This window comes from Stomoxys calcitrans, chromosome 5 (genome assembly GCF_963082655.1).
Source record: "Stomoxys calcitrans chromosome 5, idStoCalc2.1, whole genome shotgun sequence".
NCBI lineage: Eukaryota > Metazoa > Arthropoda > Insecta > Diptera > Muscidae > Stomoxys > Stomoxys calcitrans.
This window is the reverse complement of record NC_081556.1, coordinates 139,345,518-139,368,495: the sequence shown is the minus strand read 5'-3', so window position 1 is coordinate 139,368,495 and position 22,978 is coordinate 139,345,518. Positions and strand designations below refer to the sequence as shown.

General features: G+C 36.8%; 1 protein-coding gene across 1 annotated transcript; it reads left to right on the top strand.

Annotated features, from left to right (window-relative positions):
- Positions 1-10,019: 10,019 nt before the first annotated feature.
- LOC106090803 (probable cytochrome P450 4p3) lies at positions 10,020-20,065 on the top strand. The gene is made up of 6 exons (XM_013257115.2): positions 10,020-10,284; positions 15,149-15,431; positions 15,492-15,592; positions 18,801-19,068; positions 19,300-19,829; positions 19,901-20,065. Exons 1-6 carry the CDS (start codon positions 10,089-10,091, stop codon positions 20,059-20,061), a joined length of 1,539 nt encoding a protein of 512 aa, XP_013112569.1. The 5' UTR covers positions 10,020-10,088; the 3' UTR covers positions 20,062-20,065.
- Positions 20,066-22,978: the final 2,913 nt, after the last annotated feature.

The window sequence follows — 22,978 nt, the reverse complement described above, 5'->3', positions numbered from 1 at the left end:
TCCAAACTGGACCATATTTTGGTTTGGATGTCGAGAGTCTTCAAGCAGCTCACTGTTTCCAATTTCAACAAAATCGGAGAATAAATGCGTCCTTTACGGTTTTTAGACCCCAGAGCTGAAGATCGGTCTCTATGGCAACTATATCTAAATATAGCTCGACCTGAACCATATTCGGCACAGATGTTGGGAGTCTTGGTACAACTCACTGTTCCAAATTTCGGCTAAGTCGGGTAAAAAATGCGCCTGTTATAGGCCTAAGACCCAAAATCGGCAGATCGGTCTACATGGCAGCTATATCCAAATATGTTCCAATCTGAACCACTTTTGGTTCGGCCTTATAAAACTCACTGTTCTGAATATCAATTAAATCGTGTAATAAATGCTTAAGAGCCTAAATCGGCATATCGGTCTATATGCCAGCTATATGTAAATGTGCTCCAATATACACCATATTCGGGTCGAATGTCGAAGATCCTGGTGCAACTCACTGTTTCCAATTTCAGCAAAATCGGAGAATAAATACGCCTTTTATGGTCTTTAGAACCTTAAGTTGAAGATGGGTCTCAATGGCAGCTATATCTAAATATAGCCCGATCTGAACCATATTCGGTTAAAATATAGCCCGATCTGAACCATATTCGGGACAGATGTTGGTAGTCTTGGTACAACTCAATGTTCCAAATTTCGGCTAAGTTATAGGCAGATTGGTCTATATGGCAGGTATATGTAATTATGGTCCGATATACACCATATTCGGGTCGGATGTCGAGGAAATTCAGAGATTAAATACGCCTTTTATGGTCTTTAGACACTAAAGTTGAAGATGGGTCTCTATGGCAGCTATATCTAAATATAGCCCGATCTGAACCATATATGGGACAGATGTTGGGAGTCTTGGTATAACTCAATATTCCAAATCTCGGCTAATCGGGTAAAAAAATGTGTCTATTATAGGCATAAGATACAAAATTGCCAGATCAGTCTATATGGCAGCTATATCCAAATATGTTCCAATTTGAACCACTTTTGTTTCGGATATGGGCCTAATTAAACTCACTGTTCTGAATTTCAGTGAAATCGGGTATAAAATGAGCTGTTAGAGGCTTAAGACCCTAAATCGGCAGATCGGTCTATATAGCAGCTACATGTAAATATGGTCCGATATACACCATATTCGGGTCGGATATCGAGGATCCTAGTCCAACTCACTGTTTCTTATGTCAGCAAAATCGGAGAATAAATGCACCTTTTATAGCCTGATTAAACTCACTATGCCAAATTTCAGCGCAATTGGGTAATAAATGGGCCTGTTATAGGTTTAAGACCCTGAATCGCCACATCGGTCTATATGGCGGCTATATTGACCGATATGGCCCATTCAAGAACTTAGCCTGCGCAAGGAGGATATACGAGTGTATCCAAAATGTCAACTCAATATCTTAATTTTTAAAGACTGTAGCGAGATTACAACTGACAGACACACGGACAGCATTAAATCGGTTTAGAATTTTACGACAACCCGAAATAGGGTCAGAAATTAATATTTCGATATGTTGCAAAAGGAATGACTAAATGAATATACCCCCTATTCTATGGTGGTGGGAAGTCATGAGAGAAAAAGTTTCAATGTTTGTACAAAATTTTAGCCCAATCGGATGAAAATTGTGCCCTCTATAGGAGCAAAATATCTTAAAGGATCGAATCAGATATGATATAGTGTCGAATCGCTTATTCCTTTCAAATTTGCAAAAAATTTAACTTTGGCGTTAGTATCGATTGGAAAACCAGCAAGGAAAGGCAAAAGTCTGGCAGAGGCGACTATATAATACCCTACACCACCGAGAATGCGTACGTACATGGAACCAATATGTCGCAGATATATCTAAATCTGGACCAACTTTGATTAAATTTTGCACACGTATTGGGATGTTAAATAAAATGTCTCATGCTCAATTTTGGAATTTTTGATCGGGCAAAAACTCTGGCTTCTACAGCCTATGGCCTTCATCTACATCAGATGAAAGATATTTATGGGATCTATTTTTAAATCAGACGTATTAGGATGTATTAAGATTTATAAAGACTAAAACTATGGCTTCTACAGCCTTTAAGGCCATATCGGTTGAAAAATGGTGGCTTCTACAGCCTTAAAAGGCCGTATCGGATCAAAGATATATATGGGAGCTATATCTAAATCTGGACCGATTTTGACGAAACTTTCCGCACATACGACGATGCCAATTAAAACACCATGTGCTCAATTTTGTAGAGATAGGACCAAAGTTGTACCTATTACAACCTTAAAATTCCATATCGGATGAAAATTATATTTGGGAGCTATATCTAAATCTGAACCGATTTTTTTCAAAATCAATAGCGTTCTTTCTTGGCCCAAAGAAGTGACATGTGCAAAATTTCATGCAATCGGACAATTAATGCGAACTGTACCTTGATCACAAGAATACATGGACAGAATACACAGACAGACAGACGGACAAACGGACATAGTTAAATCGCATCAGGATGTTATTCTAAACCGATCAGTATACTTAACAATGGGTGTAGCTCTTCTCCTTCTTAGCGTTGCAAACAAATGAGCAAACTTTTAATACCCTGTACCACAGTGGTGGTGTAAAATATCAATAGTGCCATCGATATTTTGCCAGCTCTAACTGGTGGATGCATTTCGATGATTAATGTCTTTTTAAGATCATCTCACCAACACCATAATCATGTGCAAAATTTCAAGAATCTAGGTGTTCCGGGTGCCTTTTGCCAGGGCCCTAAGGTTGGTCACCTCTGTATTTGGAAAAGCTTTTCGGACTGCCGAATCTTCATTTGTGGTCCGTTTTCCAAAATTCTTTTTTTGCTGGATAGTGCTCAATATCTCCACTAGTTTTTGGGAATATTCCTTTTTTTATTTTTATATTTTAGGAGGCCAATGTTGCTCAGAGGTTAGCATGTCCGTCTAAGACGCCTTCTTATTATAGAATGTGATTGGTCCTTTTCCCAAAGTCAATTTCCTTAATTTCAATGATATTTTGGTCTTCATTAAAAGAATTTTGTGTTTAATAATAAGACACAAAGTTAAAAATGCTTAACTACTATTTTAGGTAAAAATTACTAATAAGAAGTACAAAATCTTTTCCTCAAAGAATTAGTCGCTTTGAAATAGTTCATCTTAAAAGTTTATTCTTTATCTTTGTTTCCAATCTTTAAAGTTAGCACAAACATATTTTTAATGTAGTTTTAGCATATAATCGCCAGCACACTCCTGTTACTTCTATATTTATCAGTCCCTCTGTTATCAATATTTCATCAAGAATATGACAAAGAGAATCACTATCATACAATTTGTTATGTCTGCCCCTAATCAGATAAACATTTTAATCGGAACATTTTTCTGTACTCTCACTAGGTATATAAGATGTGTTTTTGCATTCTTTTAAAGAAATGAAAATATGTAAACCGTAGAGAATAATTTGCATATTCGTCTATGAAACTAAAAACTTAACTTCGAAAAAAGTGTGTCATCGCCTCACAATAAACTAACGATACTTATGACTATTTCAGCCTTCTAAACATCTCTAAAAAGAGGTGTCACTATACAGCATGCCGTTAACTTGGGGCTATAAATAACAAACCCCTTATCATATAGCTAAAACTTGAAACGTGCAGCATACATTGATATGAGGGAAGTCTAGCCTATGTTTCTTAATGGGATTTTCGTGGGATAATTTTGGTTTTGCATTAAAAGTAATTCTGACTTCAATTCACGTACTTTTGCCAATGCTTTCATTGGCATATTCATGATCAATAGCCAGTCAGTAGAATCAATATTTTAAAATTTTGACGATATTAGCAATAGGATGGGGGCATACTAATCTAGTCATTCTGTTTGTAACACCTCGCAATATTGATCTGCGACTCCATAAAGTATATATACTCAGGATCGTCTTGACATTCCAAGTCTAACTAGCCATGTCCGTCCGTCTGTCGAAATCACGAAAGCGATCGAACGCGTAAAGCTAGCCGCTTGAAATTTAGCACAGATTGAAATGCAAATTTTGCCCATGAATATTCCACTAAGGAACAGGGGCAAAGTTCTCCCATATTAATGAGTGCAGTCCGATTCAAGTTTAAGCTCAATAATAAGGGGTCTCTCTTTTATAGCCGGATCCGAACAGCGTGCCGCAGTGCAACACCTCTTTGGAGAGAAGTTTTACATGGCATAGTACCTCAGAAATGTTGCTATTACTAGGAGGGGAAAACCACCGCTGACAATTTTTTCTGATGATCTAGCCAGGAGGCGGACATGTTAACCTCTGCGCTACGGTGGCTTTAGGCCATTGATCAGAAACTTCCTATTAATGTAGGTCGTTGGGGATTGCAAATGGGTCATATCGGTTCAGATTTGGATATAGCCCCCTATATAATCCGATCAACCGATTTGACTTCTTGAGCCCCTAGATGCCTCAATTTTCATCCCATTTCGCTGAAATTTGGAACAAAGACTTGAATTATGACTTCCAACATCCATGCCATGTATGATCTGAATCGGTGTATAAACAGGTATAGCCCCATATAAACCAATCCCCGGTTTGGATTTCTTGAGCCGTTAGAAGCCTCAATTTTCATCCGATTTAGTTGAAATTTGGAACCAACAACTTGTATTATGACTTTCAACATCCATGCCAAGTATGATTCGAATCGGTCTAGAAATAGCCCCCATATAAACTGATCCCCGAATTTGACTTCTTGAGCGCCTAGAAACCTCATTTTTTATCCCATTTGGCTGAAATTTGGAACAAAGACTTGTATTATTACTTTCAATATCCATGCCAACAATAATCCGAATCGGTCTATAAACGGCTATAGCCCTCATATAAGTCGATCCCCGGATTTGACTTCTTCAGCCCTTAGAAGCCTAAATTTTCACCTGATTTTGGTTGAAATTTGGTCCAAAGTATCTATGACTTACAACATCTGTGCCAAGTTTTATACGAATCGGTCGATATGATGATATAGGCCCCCCTAAGTAATAAGGGTACATTTTTAGCGGAAGCCATGGTGGTGGGTACTCAAGATTCGGCCCGGCCGAACTTATCACCCTTTTCCCTATTTTCTATTCAAACTATTTTGAATCATTTCCTTCTTCAAATCCTGAAATTATTTTCGGGACTTATTTTAGGTGGACCTCTTGAAAATATTGCTTATGGGGTAAACTTAATGGTTTTTTTGGTGATTAAAATAAAATCGCTATTGTCATTCTAGGAACTGTGTTGCGTTTGTTTCCCAAAGACTCTTTAAATTTTATTCTGGGTAGGTAATTGTCTTTTCCTTTTTAATATACCTTCGAAACCGCATAACTGCAATATACTTCAGTGAAAAATCCTGCTTAAACGAAACTTGGATGTAAAGAACCTTAAATTATTGGTGTTATTCAATGCCATTGAATTCGTTTGTATGCAAATACCGATTAACTGAAAAAAAATTTAAAAACTTTAATTTCGTTTTTATATAATCGTATCCCTTAACCGGACATAAAATTCACTTATCCGAAATTTGCATACCTGAAAATAACGAATAAGTGAAAAAATAGAGACCGGTTTTAGGCTTTTAATTATTCGGATTCTGCTGTTTTTAACAATTTCGGCCTCATCAGTAGTCTAGCCTGTCGTCATTTTTGTGTTCCGTAGATGATGTATCTAGTCATTTGCAAGAGTTGTATTCCTAAGGGCCTCGTATAAAGAATATTCTGTACAGTTATTTGTTGGGTCAAAGTTAGGATTTAGTCTGATCGCTGTCACATTGTCTGGGTCGTTTAGCAGACAGATGAACTGAAATTCGGTTTGTACCTTTTGGTTGTAGGTTTGGGATAAGATTGTGTCCAAAAAGCTTTTGGTCAGGGATTCGGAGTGGAGAAGCCCTATTTTTAGAGCGGGACCAAAATTTTTTGAACCCGGAGCAGAGCGGTTTCCAATCTCAAAATCCGCTCCGCTACGACGTAATCAAAATCTTTCTTTTTTACGGATTCTTTGGTTTTTTACGGATTAAAACAAAAATTTAAAATTATTAATAGATATACATAATAGAGATAACTTAAGGGTTAACTTTCGTTAAAACGTTATCGAAAACATGTTAGAGAACAGATTTTTACTTTTATTTGTAATATTAAAAAGTTTCGTCTCAAAGTCGAAACAAGTAAAAACTAGCAAAGTGCGGTAGGGCCGAATCGTGTATATCATTGATCGCATTTGTCAAGTTCTACTTACAGGCAGAAATAAAAAACGATCAATCAACAAACTTCATGGATTTTTATCCACCACCATAGGAAAGGAGGTATATTATTCTGTTTGCAACACATCGAAAGACCCATTTCCGAATCTACAAATTATATATAATCAGGATCGTCGTCAAATTCTAATATGATTTAACGATATCTGTCCGTCTGTGTGTCTGTCCGTTTGTTGCAATCACGCTACAGTCTTCAAAATTTGAGATATTGAGCTTAAGTTTAGAACCGATTAGTATTTTGTCTATACGCAGGTTAAGTTCTTGAACGAGCAAAATCGGATCATATTTAGATATAACTGATGCCATATAAGCCGATCTCCCGGTTTAGGGTATAAAGCTCAAAAAAACCGCTTTCGTTGAGGTTATAAACCGCGAGTTGTACTTAAGCCCCCCATATCCGAGCCGAAAATTGTCATATAGACCGACCTACCGATTAAAGGGTGCGTTTATCCTCCGATTTTGTTGGAATTTAGAAAAGTGACACTCTGTCGTGATCCGCAACGAATTTGCTCCAGATCGAACTATATGCCATTTGAGGGTCTTAAACCCATAAAAGCCCCATTTGTTGCCCGATTTCGCTTTAATTTAGAATAGTAGTTACACTAGGCCTCTCATTGTCCGATCTGTTCATAGTCCAAATTGGACCATATTTTGATATAGCTGCATTATAGACCGATGTGCCGAATAAGGGTTTTAGGCCCATAAAAATACGTATTTTCCTTTTTCGTTGAAATTTAGAGCAGTGAGTTGGACAATATTTCATGTTGTCTGAACCAAATTTGGTTCAGATCGGACCATACTTTGATATAAATTTGGAACATCGAGCTGTACTAGGTCACCCGATATTCGAACGGCGTATGGTTCATATCAGACCATATTTGGATATAGTTGCCATATAGACCGATCTGCAGATCAGGGATCTTAAGCTACAAAATTTGAAGTTTTAAACTGTGACTTATATAAACTTCTCGGTACCTGAACCAAATACGATCCAAACTGGCCCATACTTGCACATAAATATAGTAGGTTTACAATAAAATAGGATAATAAATATATCCATGGTGGTAGTTATTAAAAGTTCGGCACGGCCGAACTTCATGCGGTTTTACGTGGTTTTTAAAATTTGGTTAGGAATTGCTTCCGGCATATATAGGAGCAATAGACACGGATTCAGACCATACTTGTCATGGATATTGGAGGTTACAGGAGGAATCGTTATGCATAATGTAAGAAGAAATCATTCAAAATTGCATCCAAATCGGATAAGAATTGCTCACTTTATCGGCTCAAGATGTACAATGGGGAGATCGGTTTATATGGGGTCTATAAACGGTTATGGGCCGATTGGAAGTCCAGATGTTGCAGGTCATAAAAAATGTTGTCAAATAAATGTAGTCTTTGAAATGAGATCAGGTGTAAACCTGATGAATATCTATAGGCAGTTGATAAGATTTATGATTCATTTAATTAGAATATGGTTGTGAGATTCTATAAATCCATTATGATTGGAATTATGAGCTAATCTGTATAGTTTTTCGGTTGCTTATTTTTCTTTTGTTCTCTTTTGTGTTATATCGGAACAGCAAAGTTTATTTGGGTGTAAACCAATAGCATGTTACGGCTTATGATCATATGTTTTTAGAAAAATTCTATTTTTGTTTTTTTTTTTTGTTTAATTCCCTTTAGATTTTTCCCACCCCATACTTTTTATTCGGTCATCTGATACAATGTTATCAATAATTTAGAATACATCAACTGTGACGAAGCAAATCATTTCGTATGTCCACTTCTCTTAACGGATGTACATTTTGAACTTTTATACAAACAGTATTCGATGTGTTTTTGATGGCTTCAAATAGACTTGATGATCATTGCAATCGAATAGTTCATGAAGACTTTAAATTAAGGATCGTCCGATTTGGCGCATATCAATCCTCAATGACCTACATCGATAAGAAGTATCTGTGTAAAATTGCAAAAGAAGTGCTTTATTTGTTTAGGCGCCATTATGATTTCCGCAGATGTATGAATGGAAGCACAAGGCTAGATCTACTTAAAATGTCATGACGAATATATATGTATTGGGTTGCCCAAAAAGTAATTGCGGATTTTTTATATAGTCGGCGTTGACAAATTTTTTCACAGCTTGTGACTCTGTAATTGCATTCTTTCTTCTGTAATTTATAAGCTGTTACTTTTAGCTTGCTTTAGAAAAAAAGTGTAATAAAAGTATATTTGATTAAAGTTCATTCTAAGTTTTATTAAAAATGCATTTACTTTCTTTTAAAAAATCCGCAATTACTTTTTTGGGCAACCCAATATAATGACTAGACTTGTATTCCTGGTTCTGTCAAAGTTGTCAGTACCAGCTAAAAATCCGTTGCTTCTTACTCCTCATGTCATGGAACAGGATAAAAACATGTCATGGTACAGGATAAAAAACATGTCTCATTCACCCAGAATTACTCAAATGTGTCAAGTCACTTAACATCGATATTGACTTTTCCATCCCTGGTCAATAATAGTCGCCCAAATTTTAGATCCATAAAGTAGTAATCTGCTAGTGGTCCTTATGAGTAGTTTCCTCTTGCTTGAAAGAAGTCCAAGTATATTAGCCCTTAGCCTGCTTAACAGACGGACGTGGTTTAAGGTGGTTTCATCGCTGCTTCGAAAACGTTAGTCTCGAGTTCAGCCTCATCCCTAAGCATTTGAAATAATTTCTTGTGGGAATAACATTATCATAGGCACTCATACATTTCCATCTCTAAAGAAGTGTGTCGTATCGTCAAGTGCAGCTCTGTTTGGGCAGGGCCAGTTGGAAACCATATGAATCCAGGCAGCTCTTTAGGCAAATTATAGTTTGTCGTAGTTTTCATTGAGCCTATATTTCTCGCCTTTAATACTCCAATGATATCATGTGCATGACTCACCAAGTAGGTATGAACTCAAATATGTATCTTCTGGTTTTAGTAATAGTATAGTATTCCAGAGGTTAGGCCCGAATATAGATCGTTACTGATTTGAGGCTCAAATATAGATGGTTGCACAATCCGGTGAAAATTGAATAACTTAAGCACCCAAATTCGGCACGGGCATTAAATGATCTAATATATATAAGTTACTATTCAATTTTGTAGAACAAAATATTGGTTTGGCTATTATGGGGAGTGCCCACCTCCCAGAGGCCTTTCTACATCTACGGTTGCAAGTAGTATTAGCAACCTGTAAAATGAATAACGTTTGCGACTCTTTAAGCGCCGCTGGTGCTAATTTTACGTGTATTCCGAAGAGACATCCCCCGTCTTTGAAGGCTTTATCAAATCTAGGTTAAAGATTGGCTCAAACATTTTGCTGGCTATGTCTATGCTCAATCCTCCTTTACTTTGCCGATTAAAACCAACTTTTATTCAGCAAATTTCCTAATATTAAGTAAAAAAATCTATACCAAAGGAAATTATTCCTTAAAAAAGTTTGGAAATTTGGCATTTTTGAATTTATTTAAATAAGTTCCAGTGAGGAAAACATTTTTTTCAATGTAGGAGTAGCCCCTTAGAAGTTTCCCACTGCTGTAGATACAACAAACTTAATATCTTCTTTGTATGGGAAATGTGTCTTCCCATTAGTTTTGCTCATAGTTTGGCAAAAATGCTACTATTGTGCGATAAAATAATTTTTAAACAATTAAAATGCCTTATACTTTGGATTCGCAAAACATCAGCAAACAGTTGTTAACAAAACTTGTATGTGAAGAAACTTAAAACACAGTTTGTAGTCGTTCGAAGAGCAAAAAAATGTTTTTGTGGACTTTGGCTGTGGGATTTGTACTAATTTTGTTTATCAAAAGATTACATCGCGATTTTCATATTTTGGCTTTCTTTGCTCCCAGAATTAAGACAAAAGATGGCAGTGATGTTGAGAAAATTCTGCCAACTGTGCCAGGAAAAACTATATTTGGAAATACATTCGACACAGCTGGCTCAGATTTTGGTAAGTTAAAAAAAAATCCAAAATATTGGTTTGCCCAAAAAGTAATTGCGGATTTTTTAAAAGAAAGTAAATGCATTTTTAATAAAACTTAGAATGAACTTTAATCAAATATACTGTTTTTACACTTTTTTCTAAAGCAAGCTAAAAGTAACAGCTGATAACTGACAGAAGAAAGAATGCAATTACAGAGTCACAAGCTGTGAAAAAATTTGTCAACGCTGATTATATGAAAAATCCGCAATTGCTTTTTGGGCAACCCAATATATGAAAAATCCGCAATTACTTTTTGGGCAACCCAATATTTAAATTTCATTTTTATTTTTACAAAAAAAAATTAGAACTTGATTTTTATAGAAAGTTCTGTGACAATATGAGTTTTATAGAAAAGTTTCAAAAAAATATTTGTCACAATTGATTTTAAAACAATTTTTATAAAAAAAATTTTTGAAGTTTGGTGCATAATATCGGCTATAGGTTCTGGAAAAAACAAAGTTTTCGGTTGTTTTTTGTTTTATTTTATTTCCAATAGTTTGGTCGCCGTTGTCAAACCATTTTCGAGGCTAGAAGTTTACACAAAATTTAAAACATTTTACTCACATAAGTCACAATATTATTTTTCAAATATATTACATTTTAAAATATGGAGTTATGTTGAACGTGATGATGTTTTATTCACCGCCTGCTGTCAACTATTGTTGCATTTCCATGTTTTCTAACGATATACCGGTAGACTTTTGCACAGCTGTGGGATGTCGATGATGTGTAGCATCTCGAGATAGAATCTGCGTCTGTAGTGGCTGTCTTGAGACAAAATCTCAACGTCATTATAGTTGGCTCTGTGTCCACTTGATGCACAGAGGTCGGGCTTATGATATGATAGGCCGGTCTTTCAGACAAGGAGACAGCCTATCGTGTGATCTCTTTAATATCCTGCTGGAGAAGATTGTACGAGATGCAGAAGTGACTAGATATGGCACACTAATCACAAGAGAACACATGATACTAGCCTATGCCGACGACATCGACATCATAGGTCGGTCACTGGAAGTTGTAACTGCTGCCTTTGAGAGAATCCAAAGAGAGTCAGCGAAAATGGGTCTGGCAGTTAATGGAGATAAGATGAAATGGATGGTTTTAACTCCCAAAAAGCCTTGCACAACCAAAATGGAGAAAGCTGGGAACAACAACTTTGAGAGAGTCAGTAACTTTATCTACCTCGGCACCGCCGTAACCGAAACGAATGACACTAGTTTTGAGATAAAGCGAAGAATAATACTGGCAAACAGATGCTAGTTTAGACTAAGTAAACAGTTTAGAAAAAAGGCCACCTCTCGACAGGCGAAGATTACTCTATACAAGACACTGATACTACCCGTGCTGTTATATGGTTCTGAAGCATGGGTACTTGTGAAAGCAGATGAGGCAGTGCTTGGAGTATTTGAGAGAAAGATTCTTCGTAAAATATATGAACCAGTTTGTGTTAATGGAGAACATAGGCGTCATATGAACCACAAGCTGTATGAGCTGTATGACGACGATAGCATAGTTACACGCATCAAAATACAACGGCTGCGTTGGCTAGATCATGTTATCAGAATGGATGAAGAAGCTCCAACAAAAAAGGTGCACGCAAACCGGAAAGACCAAAAGCCCGATGGAAAGATCAAGTGGTGGGAGACACCTCGAAACTTGGTGTCAGAGATTTTAGAATGAGAGCAGAAGATCGAGGCGCTTGAAACGCTATTCAACTAGTGGAAAAAATGTTCTGTCATAGCCGATTAAAGTAAAGTAAGATCGGTCTTTAGTTTTGTCACTGTGTGTACTGGTCTTGTCCCCGCTACATTTCATTCTATAAACAACGTTCGATTTATCCTCCTTTTGGACCTTTGATTTTGTCCCGCTAAAAAACTCATTCGCTATTCTATTCATCCTCAAAGCTAGCTGGTACTTTCATTAATATAAAGGGTGATTTTTAGCTATTATCTTTTTGGCAACACTGATTGTTTCGTGTGTTGTTTCTCTGTGAAACATCAGCCATACAGCACGCGTAACAATGGACTTATTGAGAGGCGAGTGCGGTGAACATTTTATTACAAGTTCGGGGCCAGTCAATTGGCCGCCTATATGGTGCGATTTACGGCTTCTCACTATTTTTTGTGGGGCTATGTTAAACCTCATGTCTAAACAAGATATATTCATTTACAGGTAGTGGCAGTTGCCAAAAAGAAAATATTGAGTGCACTATCTGTCAAAATCAGTGATTAGTGCAACTCTGATTTTGTGGATGTAACTAGTTCGCGCCATTTTTCGTTGTTTGTGTGTGCTATGGTTCTTAACTATAATACACACAAAAACCAAAACTCGCTGACAGATAGAGCACTTCGCGAGAAAAAATTTTACTCAGCTGTTTACGGTACATTACCTTGTAATTATGTCATGTGTCTACCCAGACAAGTCCGCTTCAATTGACGCATTGGAAGGCAACATTGAAGCATTTATTTGTTAGATGCCGACCGAAATAATGGAAAGAGCATGCCAAAATTGGACTAAAGGGTTGGATCATTTGAGGCGCAGTTACGGTCAACATTTGCATGAAATAATATTCAAACATTAAATTATATGGACCGTGCTATCGATTCACCTCTCGAGAGACGAAGACTACACTTTACAAGACACTGAGACTACCCGTGCTGTTATATGGTGCTGCTATATGGTACTTGTGAAAGCAGATGAGGCAGTGCTTGGAGTATTTGAGAGAAAGATTCTTCGTAAAATATATGAACCAGTTTGCGTTAACGGAGATGAAGAAGCTCCAGCAAAGAAGTCTTTTGAAGGCAAACACGGTGGTACCCGCAAACCAGGAAGACCAAAAGCCCGATGGAAAGATCAAGTTGTGGGAAACACCTCGAAACTTGGTGTCAGAGATTTTAGAATGAGCGCAGAAGATCGAGGCGCTTGGAACGCTATTCTACGTTCGGCTAGTGGAACAAATATTCTGTCATAGCCAATTAAAGTAAAGTAAAGCTTTCGATTCAAATGAAGATTTCATGAATTTTTCTGAATTTTATGTGTTTTTATATATTTGAAAAACTTTTCTATAGCTTTTAAAAAAATCACCCTATATATATTTGTCTTGTATAGTCTTTCCGAAAACCCTTCTATATATGCAATGGGTTTGTATATATATTTTTATACCCCCCAACATAGGATGGGATTATACATATTTCGTCATTCCGTTTGTAACTCCTCGAAATATGCGTCTAAGACCCCATATATTCTTGATCGATCTAGCCATGTCCGTCCGTCTGTCGAGAACACGCTTTCGAAGGAGTTAAGCTAGGCACTTGACATTTTCCACAAATACTTCTTATTAGTGTAGGTGTGTAGGTCGGTTGGGACTTTAAATGGGCCAAATCGATTCCTGTTTTGATATAGCTGCCATATAAACCGATCGTGGGTCTTGACTTCTTGAGCTTCTAAAGGGCGCAATTATTGTTCTATTTGGCTTAAATTTAGCACGAAGTGTTCTGGTAGGACTCCTAACAACTGAGCCAAGTATGGTCTAAATCAGTCCATAACCTGATATGGCCGCCATGTAAACCAATCTCCCGATTAGATTTCCTGAGCCTCTAGAGGGCGCAATTCCTATCCGATTTGGCTTAAATTTTGCATGACGTGTTCCGTCATACAACTGAGCCAAGTATGGTTTAAATCAGTCCATAACCTGATATGGCCGCCATATAAACCGATCTCCCGATTAGACTTCTTGAGCCTCTAGAGGGCGCAATTCCTATCCGATTTGGCTTAAATTTTGCATGACGTGTTCCGTCATACAACTGAGCTAAGTATGGTTTAAATCAGTCCATAACCTGCTATGGCCCCCATATAAACCGATCTCCCGATTAGATTTCTTGAGCCACTAGAGGGCGTAATTCTTATCCGATTTGGCTTAAATTTTTCGTATTCCGTTATGACTTCCAACAACTTCGCTAAGTATGGTTCTCCTCCTTCTTCCTTATATAGCTGCCATATAAGCCGATCTTGGGTCTAGACTTCTTGAGCTCCTAGAGGGCGCAACTCTTATCCGATTTAGCCGAAATTTTGAGTGAGGTGTTTTATTTTGACTTCCAACAACATTGTCAACTTTGGCTTCTGGAGGGCGCAATTCCTATCCGATTTGGCTTCAATTTTGCATGACGTGTTCCGTTTTTGTATGACTTTCAACAACTGTTCCAAGTATGGTCTAAACGGGTGTCCTAGTTTGACTTTTTGAGCCTCTGGAGGGCGCAATTATTACTCGATTTGCCTGAAATTTTGGTGGTGGTGGTGTTTTTCTATTTGAAAAAGTGACTTAAAGAACTTGACAAATGCGATCAATGGTGGAGGGTATATAACATTCGGCCCGGCCGAACTTAACAAACTTTTACTTGTTCCCTTTCTACTCTCCATTTTGTTTCCTGTGGTTTGTTTGGTACTCTTTACCAAACTATTGGGTTGCCCAAAAAGTAATTGCGGATTTGTTAAAAGAAAGTAAATGCATTTTTAATAAAACTTAGAATGAACATTAATATGTGTACGTCGGGAAATCATTGGCCCTTAAAATGTTACTGATCATCATCTCATTCTGGCTGAGAAATTCTAATTGTCCTGAGGCTGTTGATTTTCGGTACCAATCGATTTTCAGTGAGTTTCTTTAGTTTTTAGGAAATTTTTTAACATTTTGTTCTCAATATTCCACATTTCCTTTTAAATTTGGCCAAACGATTTTTATGATTTTTTTTGATATTTTTAGCGATGTTATCTTGCGTTTTTATAACTTGTTTATCTAAATAAATTTCTTAACTTTTGTTTACCATCATTTTAGTGGGCACCTTCAAATATATACGAGACTGTGCTGCTCAAATGAAACGCAGCTATGCTTTATACGTTATTGGTAAAACGCTGGTAAATGTCATTGATGCAGAAATGGCCGAAATGGTTTTCACCAACCCGAAATTAATAACCAAGGGATTTGTCTATGACTTTTTGAAACCAGCTCTGGGTGACGGTCTGCTAGCTTCCAGTGATCGCAAGTGGCATGCAAGGCGTAAAATGTTAACGCCTGCTTTTCATTTTAACATATTGGGCCAATTTCAAGAAGTATTTCAGTAAGTTTTGAAGAAAACCCTAAACCCTGTTTACGAATTTTTAATTCCTTACAATTCCAGGGAAGAAAGTATAAAGTTCGTGGAAAAATTGAATAACATGAAAATGGACGTAGTTGTATTGGATGAATGCATACCAAAGTTTACTCTTAATGTTATATGTGGTAAGTTGGTAACAATTCAGAGTATTTTATACCCACCACCGAAGGATGGGGGTATATTCATTAAGTCATTTCGTTTGCAACACATCGAAATATTCATTTCCGGATCTATAAAGTATATATATTCTTGATCGTCGTAAAAACCTAAGACGATCTAGCCATATCCATCCGTCTGTCCGTCCGTCTATCTGTTGAAATCACTTTACATTCTCTAAAAATGGAGATATTGAGCTGCAACTCTGCACAGATTCTTTTTTATACCCACCACCGACGGATGGGGGTATATTCATTTTGTCATTCCGTTTGCAACACATCGAAATATTCATTTCAGACCCTATAAAGTATACATATATATTCTTGATCAGCGTAAAAATCTAAGACGATCTAGACATGTCCGTCCGTCTGTCTGTTGAAATCACGCTACAGTCTTCAAAAATAGAGATATTGAGCTGAAACTTTGCACAGAATATTTTTTTATCCATAAGCAGGTTAAGTTCGAAGATGGGCTATATCGGACTATATCTTGATATAGCCCCCATATAGACCGATCCGCCGATTTAGGGTCTTAGGCCAATAAAAGCCACATTTATTATCCGATTTTGCTGAAATTTAGGACAGTGCGTTGTCTTAGGCCCTCCGACGTCCTCCATCAATTTGGCCCAGATCGGGCCAGATTTGGATATAGCTGCCATATAGACCGATCCTCCAATTTAGGGTCTTGGGCCCATAAAAGCCACATTTATTATCCGATTTTGCTGAAATTTGGGACAGTGAGTTGTGTTAGGCCCTTTAACATCCTCCGTCAATTTGGCTCAGATTGGTCCAGATTTGGATATAGCTGCCATATAGACCGATCCTCCAATTTAGGGTCTTGGGCCCATAAAACACGCATTTATTGTCCGATGTCGCCGAAATTTGGGACAGTGAGTTAAGTTAAGCCCCTTGACATACTTATGCATTATCGCACAGATCGGTCCAAATTTGGATATAGCTGCCATATAGACCGATCTCTCGGTTTTAGGTTTTGGGGCCATAAAAAGCGCATTTATTGTCCGATGTTGCCGAAATTTGGGACAAAGAGCTAAGTTAAGCCCCTCCACATATATCTGCTATGGACATAAGGTATGAGTTTTGCACCGGATTTTGACGAAAGGTGGTTTACCAAAGTTCGGTGGTGGTGGGTATCCAAAGGCCGAACCTAACGCCCGGCCGAACTTAACGCCTTTTTACTTGTTTGTCCATAAGCAGGTTAAGTTCGAAGATGGGCTATATCGGACTATATCTTGATATAGCGCCCATTTAGCCCGATCTGCCGATTTAAGGTCTTAGGCCCATAAAAACCATATTTATTATCCGATTTTGCTAAAATTTGGTACAGTGAGTTGTGTTAGGCCTTCCGATATCCTTCCTCAATTTGCTGCCATATAGACCGATCTCTAGATTTAAGGTCTTGGGCACATAAAAGGCACATTTTTTGTCCGATTTCACTAAAATTTAGGACAGTGAGTTGTGTTAGACTCCTCGATATCCTTCGTGAAAACAGCCCAGATCGGTCCAGATTTGGATCTGGATCTGCCATATAGACCGATGTCTCGATTTAAAGATTTAGCCCCATAACAGGCATATTTATTATTTTCATGAAATTTGACACAGTGACTTATGTCAGGCTTTTTGATATACGTGTCCTATATGGTGCAGATCGGTCTATATTTGGATATAGCTGCCAAAAAGACAAATATTGAACCAAAATTCAGCAGTGACATGTATTTATTAGACCACTCAATGTCCTTGCCGAATTTGGTCCAAATCGGCCCATATTTCAATATATTGTAGCTGCAATGCGCGCATAGATATTGCATTTTCACCGGACTATGACGAAAGGGGATTCACATAAATACCCGAGGTGGTGGGTATTCAAAGTTCAGCCCGGCCAAACTTCGTGCCTTTTTACTTGTTTTCTGAAAAAACGTCATAAAATTGTCCACCCAAAATTCGACTTTTTTTTAAAGGTTACTTTATAGTTTTTAGCGCGCACAACAAGCCGATTTCTGGCTTAGGTGTATGTCCATAGTAGCATGGGGCGGATTAATATCTGCAACCTAACCTAACATGGACAGACGGACATAGCTAAAGCGAATCAGAAAGTGGGTCTGAAGCGATGGGTGTACTTATCAATGGGTCTATCTCACCTCCTTTTGGGTGTTACAAACAAATGCACCAAGTTATAATACCCTGTACCACAGTGGTGGTGTAGGGTATAAAAACCCAAATGTACTACAAATTTAACCCAGTTACGTCATGAACATTGATCATCTTAGTTATACATGCCCTTATATGTGCTACAAAGACCTGAGATCTTGTGACCAATGTAATAACATACAATAACATCATTTACAAGTAAAAACGTGCTAAATTCGGCCGGGCCGAATCTTTTTGTACCCTTCACCATGCATCGCATTTGTCGAGTTCTATGCGGACCATAAATGAATTGAATGCTGAACATTGTAGAAGTCATTGTGTAATATTAAGAATTGTGTAATATAAGAATTGCGTCTTGTAGGGGCTGAAGAAGCAAAATCAGGAGATAGGTTTATATGGGAGTTGCATCAAGCTATTGATCAATTCAGACCATATTAGACACGTATGTAGAAGGTCATTAGAGAAGCCGTTGTACAAAATTTACTCCAAATCGGATGATGATTGCGCCGATCGGTTTATAAGGCAACTATATCAAGTTATGTACCGATTTGCGCCAAACTTAACAAAGTTGTTGGAAGTGATACCAAAACACTACGTGCGAAATTTCAGTCAAAACGGATGAGAATTGTGCCCTCTAGAGGCTCAAGAAGTCAAGACACTAGATCGGTTTATATGGCGGCTAAATCAAAACATGGACCGATTTGGTCCATTTACAATCCCAACCGACCTACACTAATAAAAAGTATTTGCGCAAAATTTCAAGCGGTTTGTTTTACGCCTTCGAAAGTTAGCGTGCTTTCGACAGACAAACGGACGGACGGACATGCCTGGATCGACTTAAAATTACATGACGATCAAGAATATATATATTTGATGGGGTCTCAGACGCAAATTTTTGAGGTGTTACAAACAGAACGACGAAATTAGTGTAACCCCATCCTATGGTGGAGGGTATAAAAATTGTATATAAATTCAGATAATCGTTTCATTACACTAAACATTTTTCTTACAGAAACCGCTTTGGGTGTAAAATTGGATGAATGCTTAAATGGTGATGAATATCGTGAAAAGTTTTGCGTTTTTGAAGAATGTTTCAATAGACGCACCAACAATCCACACCTAATGATCGAAACCATTTACAAAATGTTTGAAGAACACAAATATCTACCTGCTCTACGAATAGTTCATGATTTCTCCAGTGATATTATCAAAAAGAAAAGAGAAATATTTGCGGAAACATTAGAAAATGGAAAGGAGTTTCATGTTGAGGAAGATCAAGTGTAAGTTTAAAGTGATGATCAAAAGAGAAAAAATCCACAAAAAAACAAAAACTAATAAGAAGGTCTTTAAAAGTCTCTATATTAGCAAATTTTGATTTTTTTTCATAATTTTTTTGCAGACTAAAATAAGCTTGATGTTGATGAAAGGCATAAAACAAATGTCTTCAAAACTGTACTATAGCCTTGTTTTTTTCTGGAATTTATCGATATTCCTTCCTTGTTCCATTGTAGATTTTCCAAAAAACGTTACGCCATGTTGGACACTTTGTTGCGTGCCGAACAAGAGGGTCTCATAGATCATGAAGGCATCTGTGAAGAAGTTGACACCTTTATGTTTGAGGGATTCGACACCACATCGATGAGTTTAATATTTTGTCTTATGAATCTATCACTGCATCCAGAAATGCAAGAACAATGCTATCAGGAAATACTAGAGCAAACACATAATGATCTCAAAGGCTTAGATATAGCTCAGCTCAATGGATTGAAATATTTGGAATGTTTCCTTAAGGAATCGATGCGTCTTTATACTACAGTTCCAGCGATAATGCGTGAAACCATTGAAGAAACACATCTCCCAAATGGTTTGATTTTACCACCTCATACATTTATAACATTGCATTTGTTCGATTTACATCGTAATCCTAAACATTTCAAAAATCCAGAGGTTTTTGATCCCAATAGATTTCTACCCGAAAATTCAAGAGACCGCCATCCATATGCTTTTGCACCATTTAGTGCGGGTCAAAGGAATTGCATTGGTAAGTGGGGAAACCTTTTATTTTTAAATAATTGTTATTTTCTAATATTGTTTTATGGTATTTTGTTGTAGGACAAAAATTTGCCATGTTGGAGATGAAGACCCTATTGACCCACATTCTTAAGAATTTCAAAATTCTGCCTTTAGTCGATCCTAAGACATTTAAGTTTAAATCTGGCATTATTATAAGACCTAAAAATGAAGTGAAAGTAAAGTTTGTTAAAAGACAATAAAAGAAGAAAGTTTGTATAAAAAGAAAATGCTTAAAAAGTTTTATGTATTAAAATTGAATTGAGTTGGAATTTTGTTATAAAAAGAAAATTTTGTAAATTTTTTTTATTTTTTTTTATCCAAGGGTTGTCTTTTATATTTCGAGATTGAACAACCCTTGTGTTCCAATCTGCCAACTGACAGCTCTTTGGTAAAGCTAGATATTTTGAGGTTATACGTCAAATTTTTTGTATTTGTTTATACGAGGGTTGCCTTTTATATTTCGAGATTGGCCAACCTTTATCTTGCAATCTGCCAACTGACAGCTCTATCGTAAAGCTTGACATTTATACGTACTCAGAACATTTTGCCATACGAGCGCTATTTGTGTTGTTTACAGAAACTTAAAAGATTTATCTCACCCAAATAATGGAATTAATACGTGAACATTTTCGTGCGTTTATTTTTTACAACTTTCGACGTGGATTAACTCAACAACAGTGCATCGATTAATTTAATTAAATTTTTGGCGATGAAGCTCCATCAAGGATCGGTGTTTATCAATGGTATGTTGAATTCAACGCCCATCTCTAGTCATGGTAGTTCACACCATGACTAGAGATGGGCGTAGTTCACACCATGACTAGTGAATTGGATAAATACCTGGGTATTTACCCATTTACCAAAAGCTGGGTACTTATTGGGTTGCCCAAAAAGTAATTGCGGATTTTTTAAAAGAAAGTAAATGCATTTTTAATAAAACTTAGAATGAACTTTAATCAAATATACTTTTCTTACACTTTTTTCTAAAGCAAGCTAAAAGTAACAGCTGATAACTGACAGAAGAAAGAATGCAATTACAGAGTCAAAAGCTGTGAAAAAATTTGTCAACGCGGACTATATGAAAAATCCGCAATTACTTTTTGGGCAACCCAATATAATTTTGCAGATATCTTGGGTACAAAATTATTTTCTACACAATTTTTGATGATTTCGTATTCTTCGTTTATAAACCTAATCTTCTGATCTTATAAAATCTGATCTTAGTTATATATAGCGGCTATGTAGACCGATCTCCAGACTTAAAGTCTTGAGGCAAAAATTGGTCTTTTTAGTCCGATTTCGATGAAATTTGGCACAGTGAGTTCTGGTAGAGTCCTGTGAAGCGTGGTTCAGATCGGACTATATTAGGGTATAACTGCCCTATAGACCGACCGCTCGACCGCCCGATCTCCTTATATATGGTATTGAAGCCATAAAAGATCCATTTTTTACCCGAATTCGATGAAATTTGGCAAAGTGTGTTCTAGTAGACCCCTACCCATTCCTGTCAAATGTGGTCCAGATCGGACCCTATTTGGATATAGCTTCCATAAAGACCGATCTCCCGATATAGTGTAATGAGCCTCTAAAAGGAGCATTTTTCATACGATTTGGATGGAATTCGTAGCAGTGCGTTTTAATACCCTTCTAAACCTTTTTGTTTAATTTCGTCCAGATCGGACTATATTTGGATATAGCTGCCATATAAACTGATCTCCCGATATGTTCTTTCTTTACGGATAAAGTTAAAGCTATTAAAATTGCGATACAGTTACACCTTGATATTGGGTGTACCATCAGGGGTAGCGAAGCGACGGGCATTTACTAGTAAAGGGTGATTTTTTTGAGGTTAGGATTTTCATGCATTAGTATTTGACAGATCACGTGGGATTTCAGACATGGTGTCAAAGAGAAAGATGCTCAGTATGCTTTGACATTTCATCATGAATAGACTTACTAACGAGCAACGCTTGCAAATCATTGAATTTTATTACCAAAATCAGTGTTCGGTTCGAAATGTGTTCATTCACCGTAACGTTGCGTCCAACAGCATCTTTGAAAAAATACGGTCCAATGATTCCACCAGCGTACAAACCACACCAAACAGTGCATTTTTCGGGATGCATGGGCAGTTCTTGAACGGCTTCTGGTTGCTCTTCACTCCAAATGCGGCAATTTTGCTTATTTACGTAGCCATTCAACCAGAAATGAGCCTCATCGCTGAACAAAATTTGTCAAAATTTGAACACATTTCGAACCGAACACTGATTTTGGTAATAAAATTCAATGATTTGCAAGCGTTGCTCGTTAGTAAGTCTATTCATGATGAAATGTCAAAGCATACTGAGCATCTTTCTCTTTGACACCATGTCTGAAATCCCACGTGATCTGTCAAATACTAATGCATGAAAATCCTAACCTCAAAAAAATCACCCTTTATATTCATAATTTAGAGAATTTATATTGGCGAAGCAGTTTTTTCAAATATCTTGAATTTTAAAAATTTTTGAAAAAAAAATCTTTTTTTTTTCCTTTTCCCCTACAACAAAAAAAAAATCACTTTCTTAATATTTTATGACCATTTAGGGAAGAAAGCTGGATTTTATGATTTTGGCATAAAATAGAAACTGCTGTCAACAGAAGTAGGATTATTGGCATAATTTTTTTTATTGAAACTATAAAATGCAACTTCACATTAAAATGGATTCCAGAAACCTCACTCCTAAGAATTTTAAGAAATTTTTTCGTTTGATTTTTGGGATATAAAAAATTGCCGACATTCGACAAGCCAATTTTCCCCTAAAATATGACGGGAAAAATTGTTGTAAAGTTGGGAAGGTTCAGCTAATTTTAAATGAAAAACAAATTTTTAAGGTAATTTAAAAGATATTGGTTTTGTGAAAATTCCTATTTGTACCATTTTTATTGACAAATCCTATTTACATGAGTTTGGCGGTTAAGAAGTGTTTTTCAAACATATTTTCTTGCATTGCAATTTCTTACATTTAACAACTATGCGCTAATGACTTGAGACCATCAAATTAGCAACACCTTCATCCATTGTAAAGATCATTGTTTGCCATTTTTAAAACCTTTTGTTGGCAGTGAAATCTAAAC

Bases quoted from the DNA above. Each gene is read 5' to 3' on its own strand.
- LOC106090803 (XM_013257115.2), top strand. From the start codon at position 10,089: ATGTTTTTGTGGACTTTGGCTGTGGGATTTGTACTAATTTTGTTTATC. The intron at 10,285-15,148 runs GTAAGTTAAAAA...CCATCATTTTAG, and splicing joins CACAGCTGGCTCAGATTTTG to TGGGCACCTTCAAATATATA. The intron at 15,432-15,491 runs GTAAGTTTTGAA...TTACAATTCCAG, and splicing joins CAATTTCAAGAAGTATTTCA to GGAAGAAAGTATAAAGTTCG.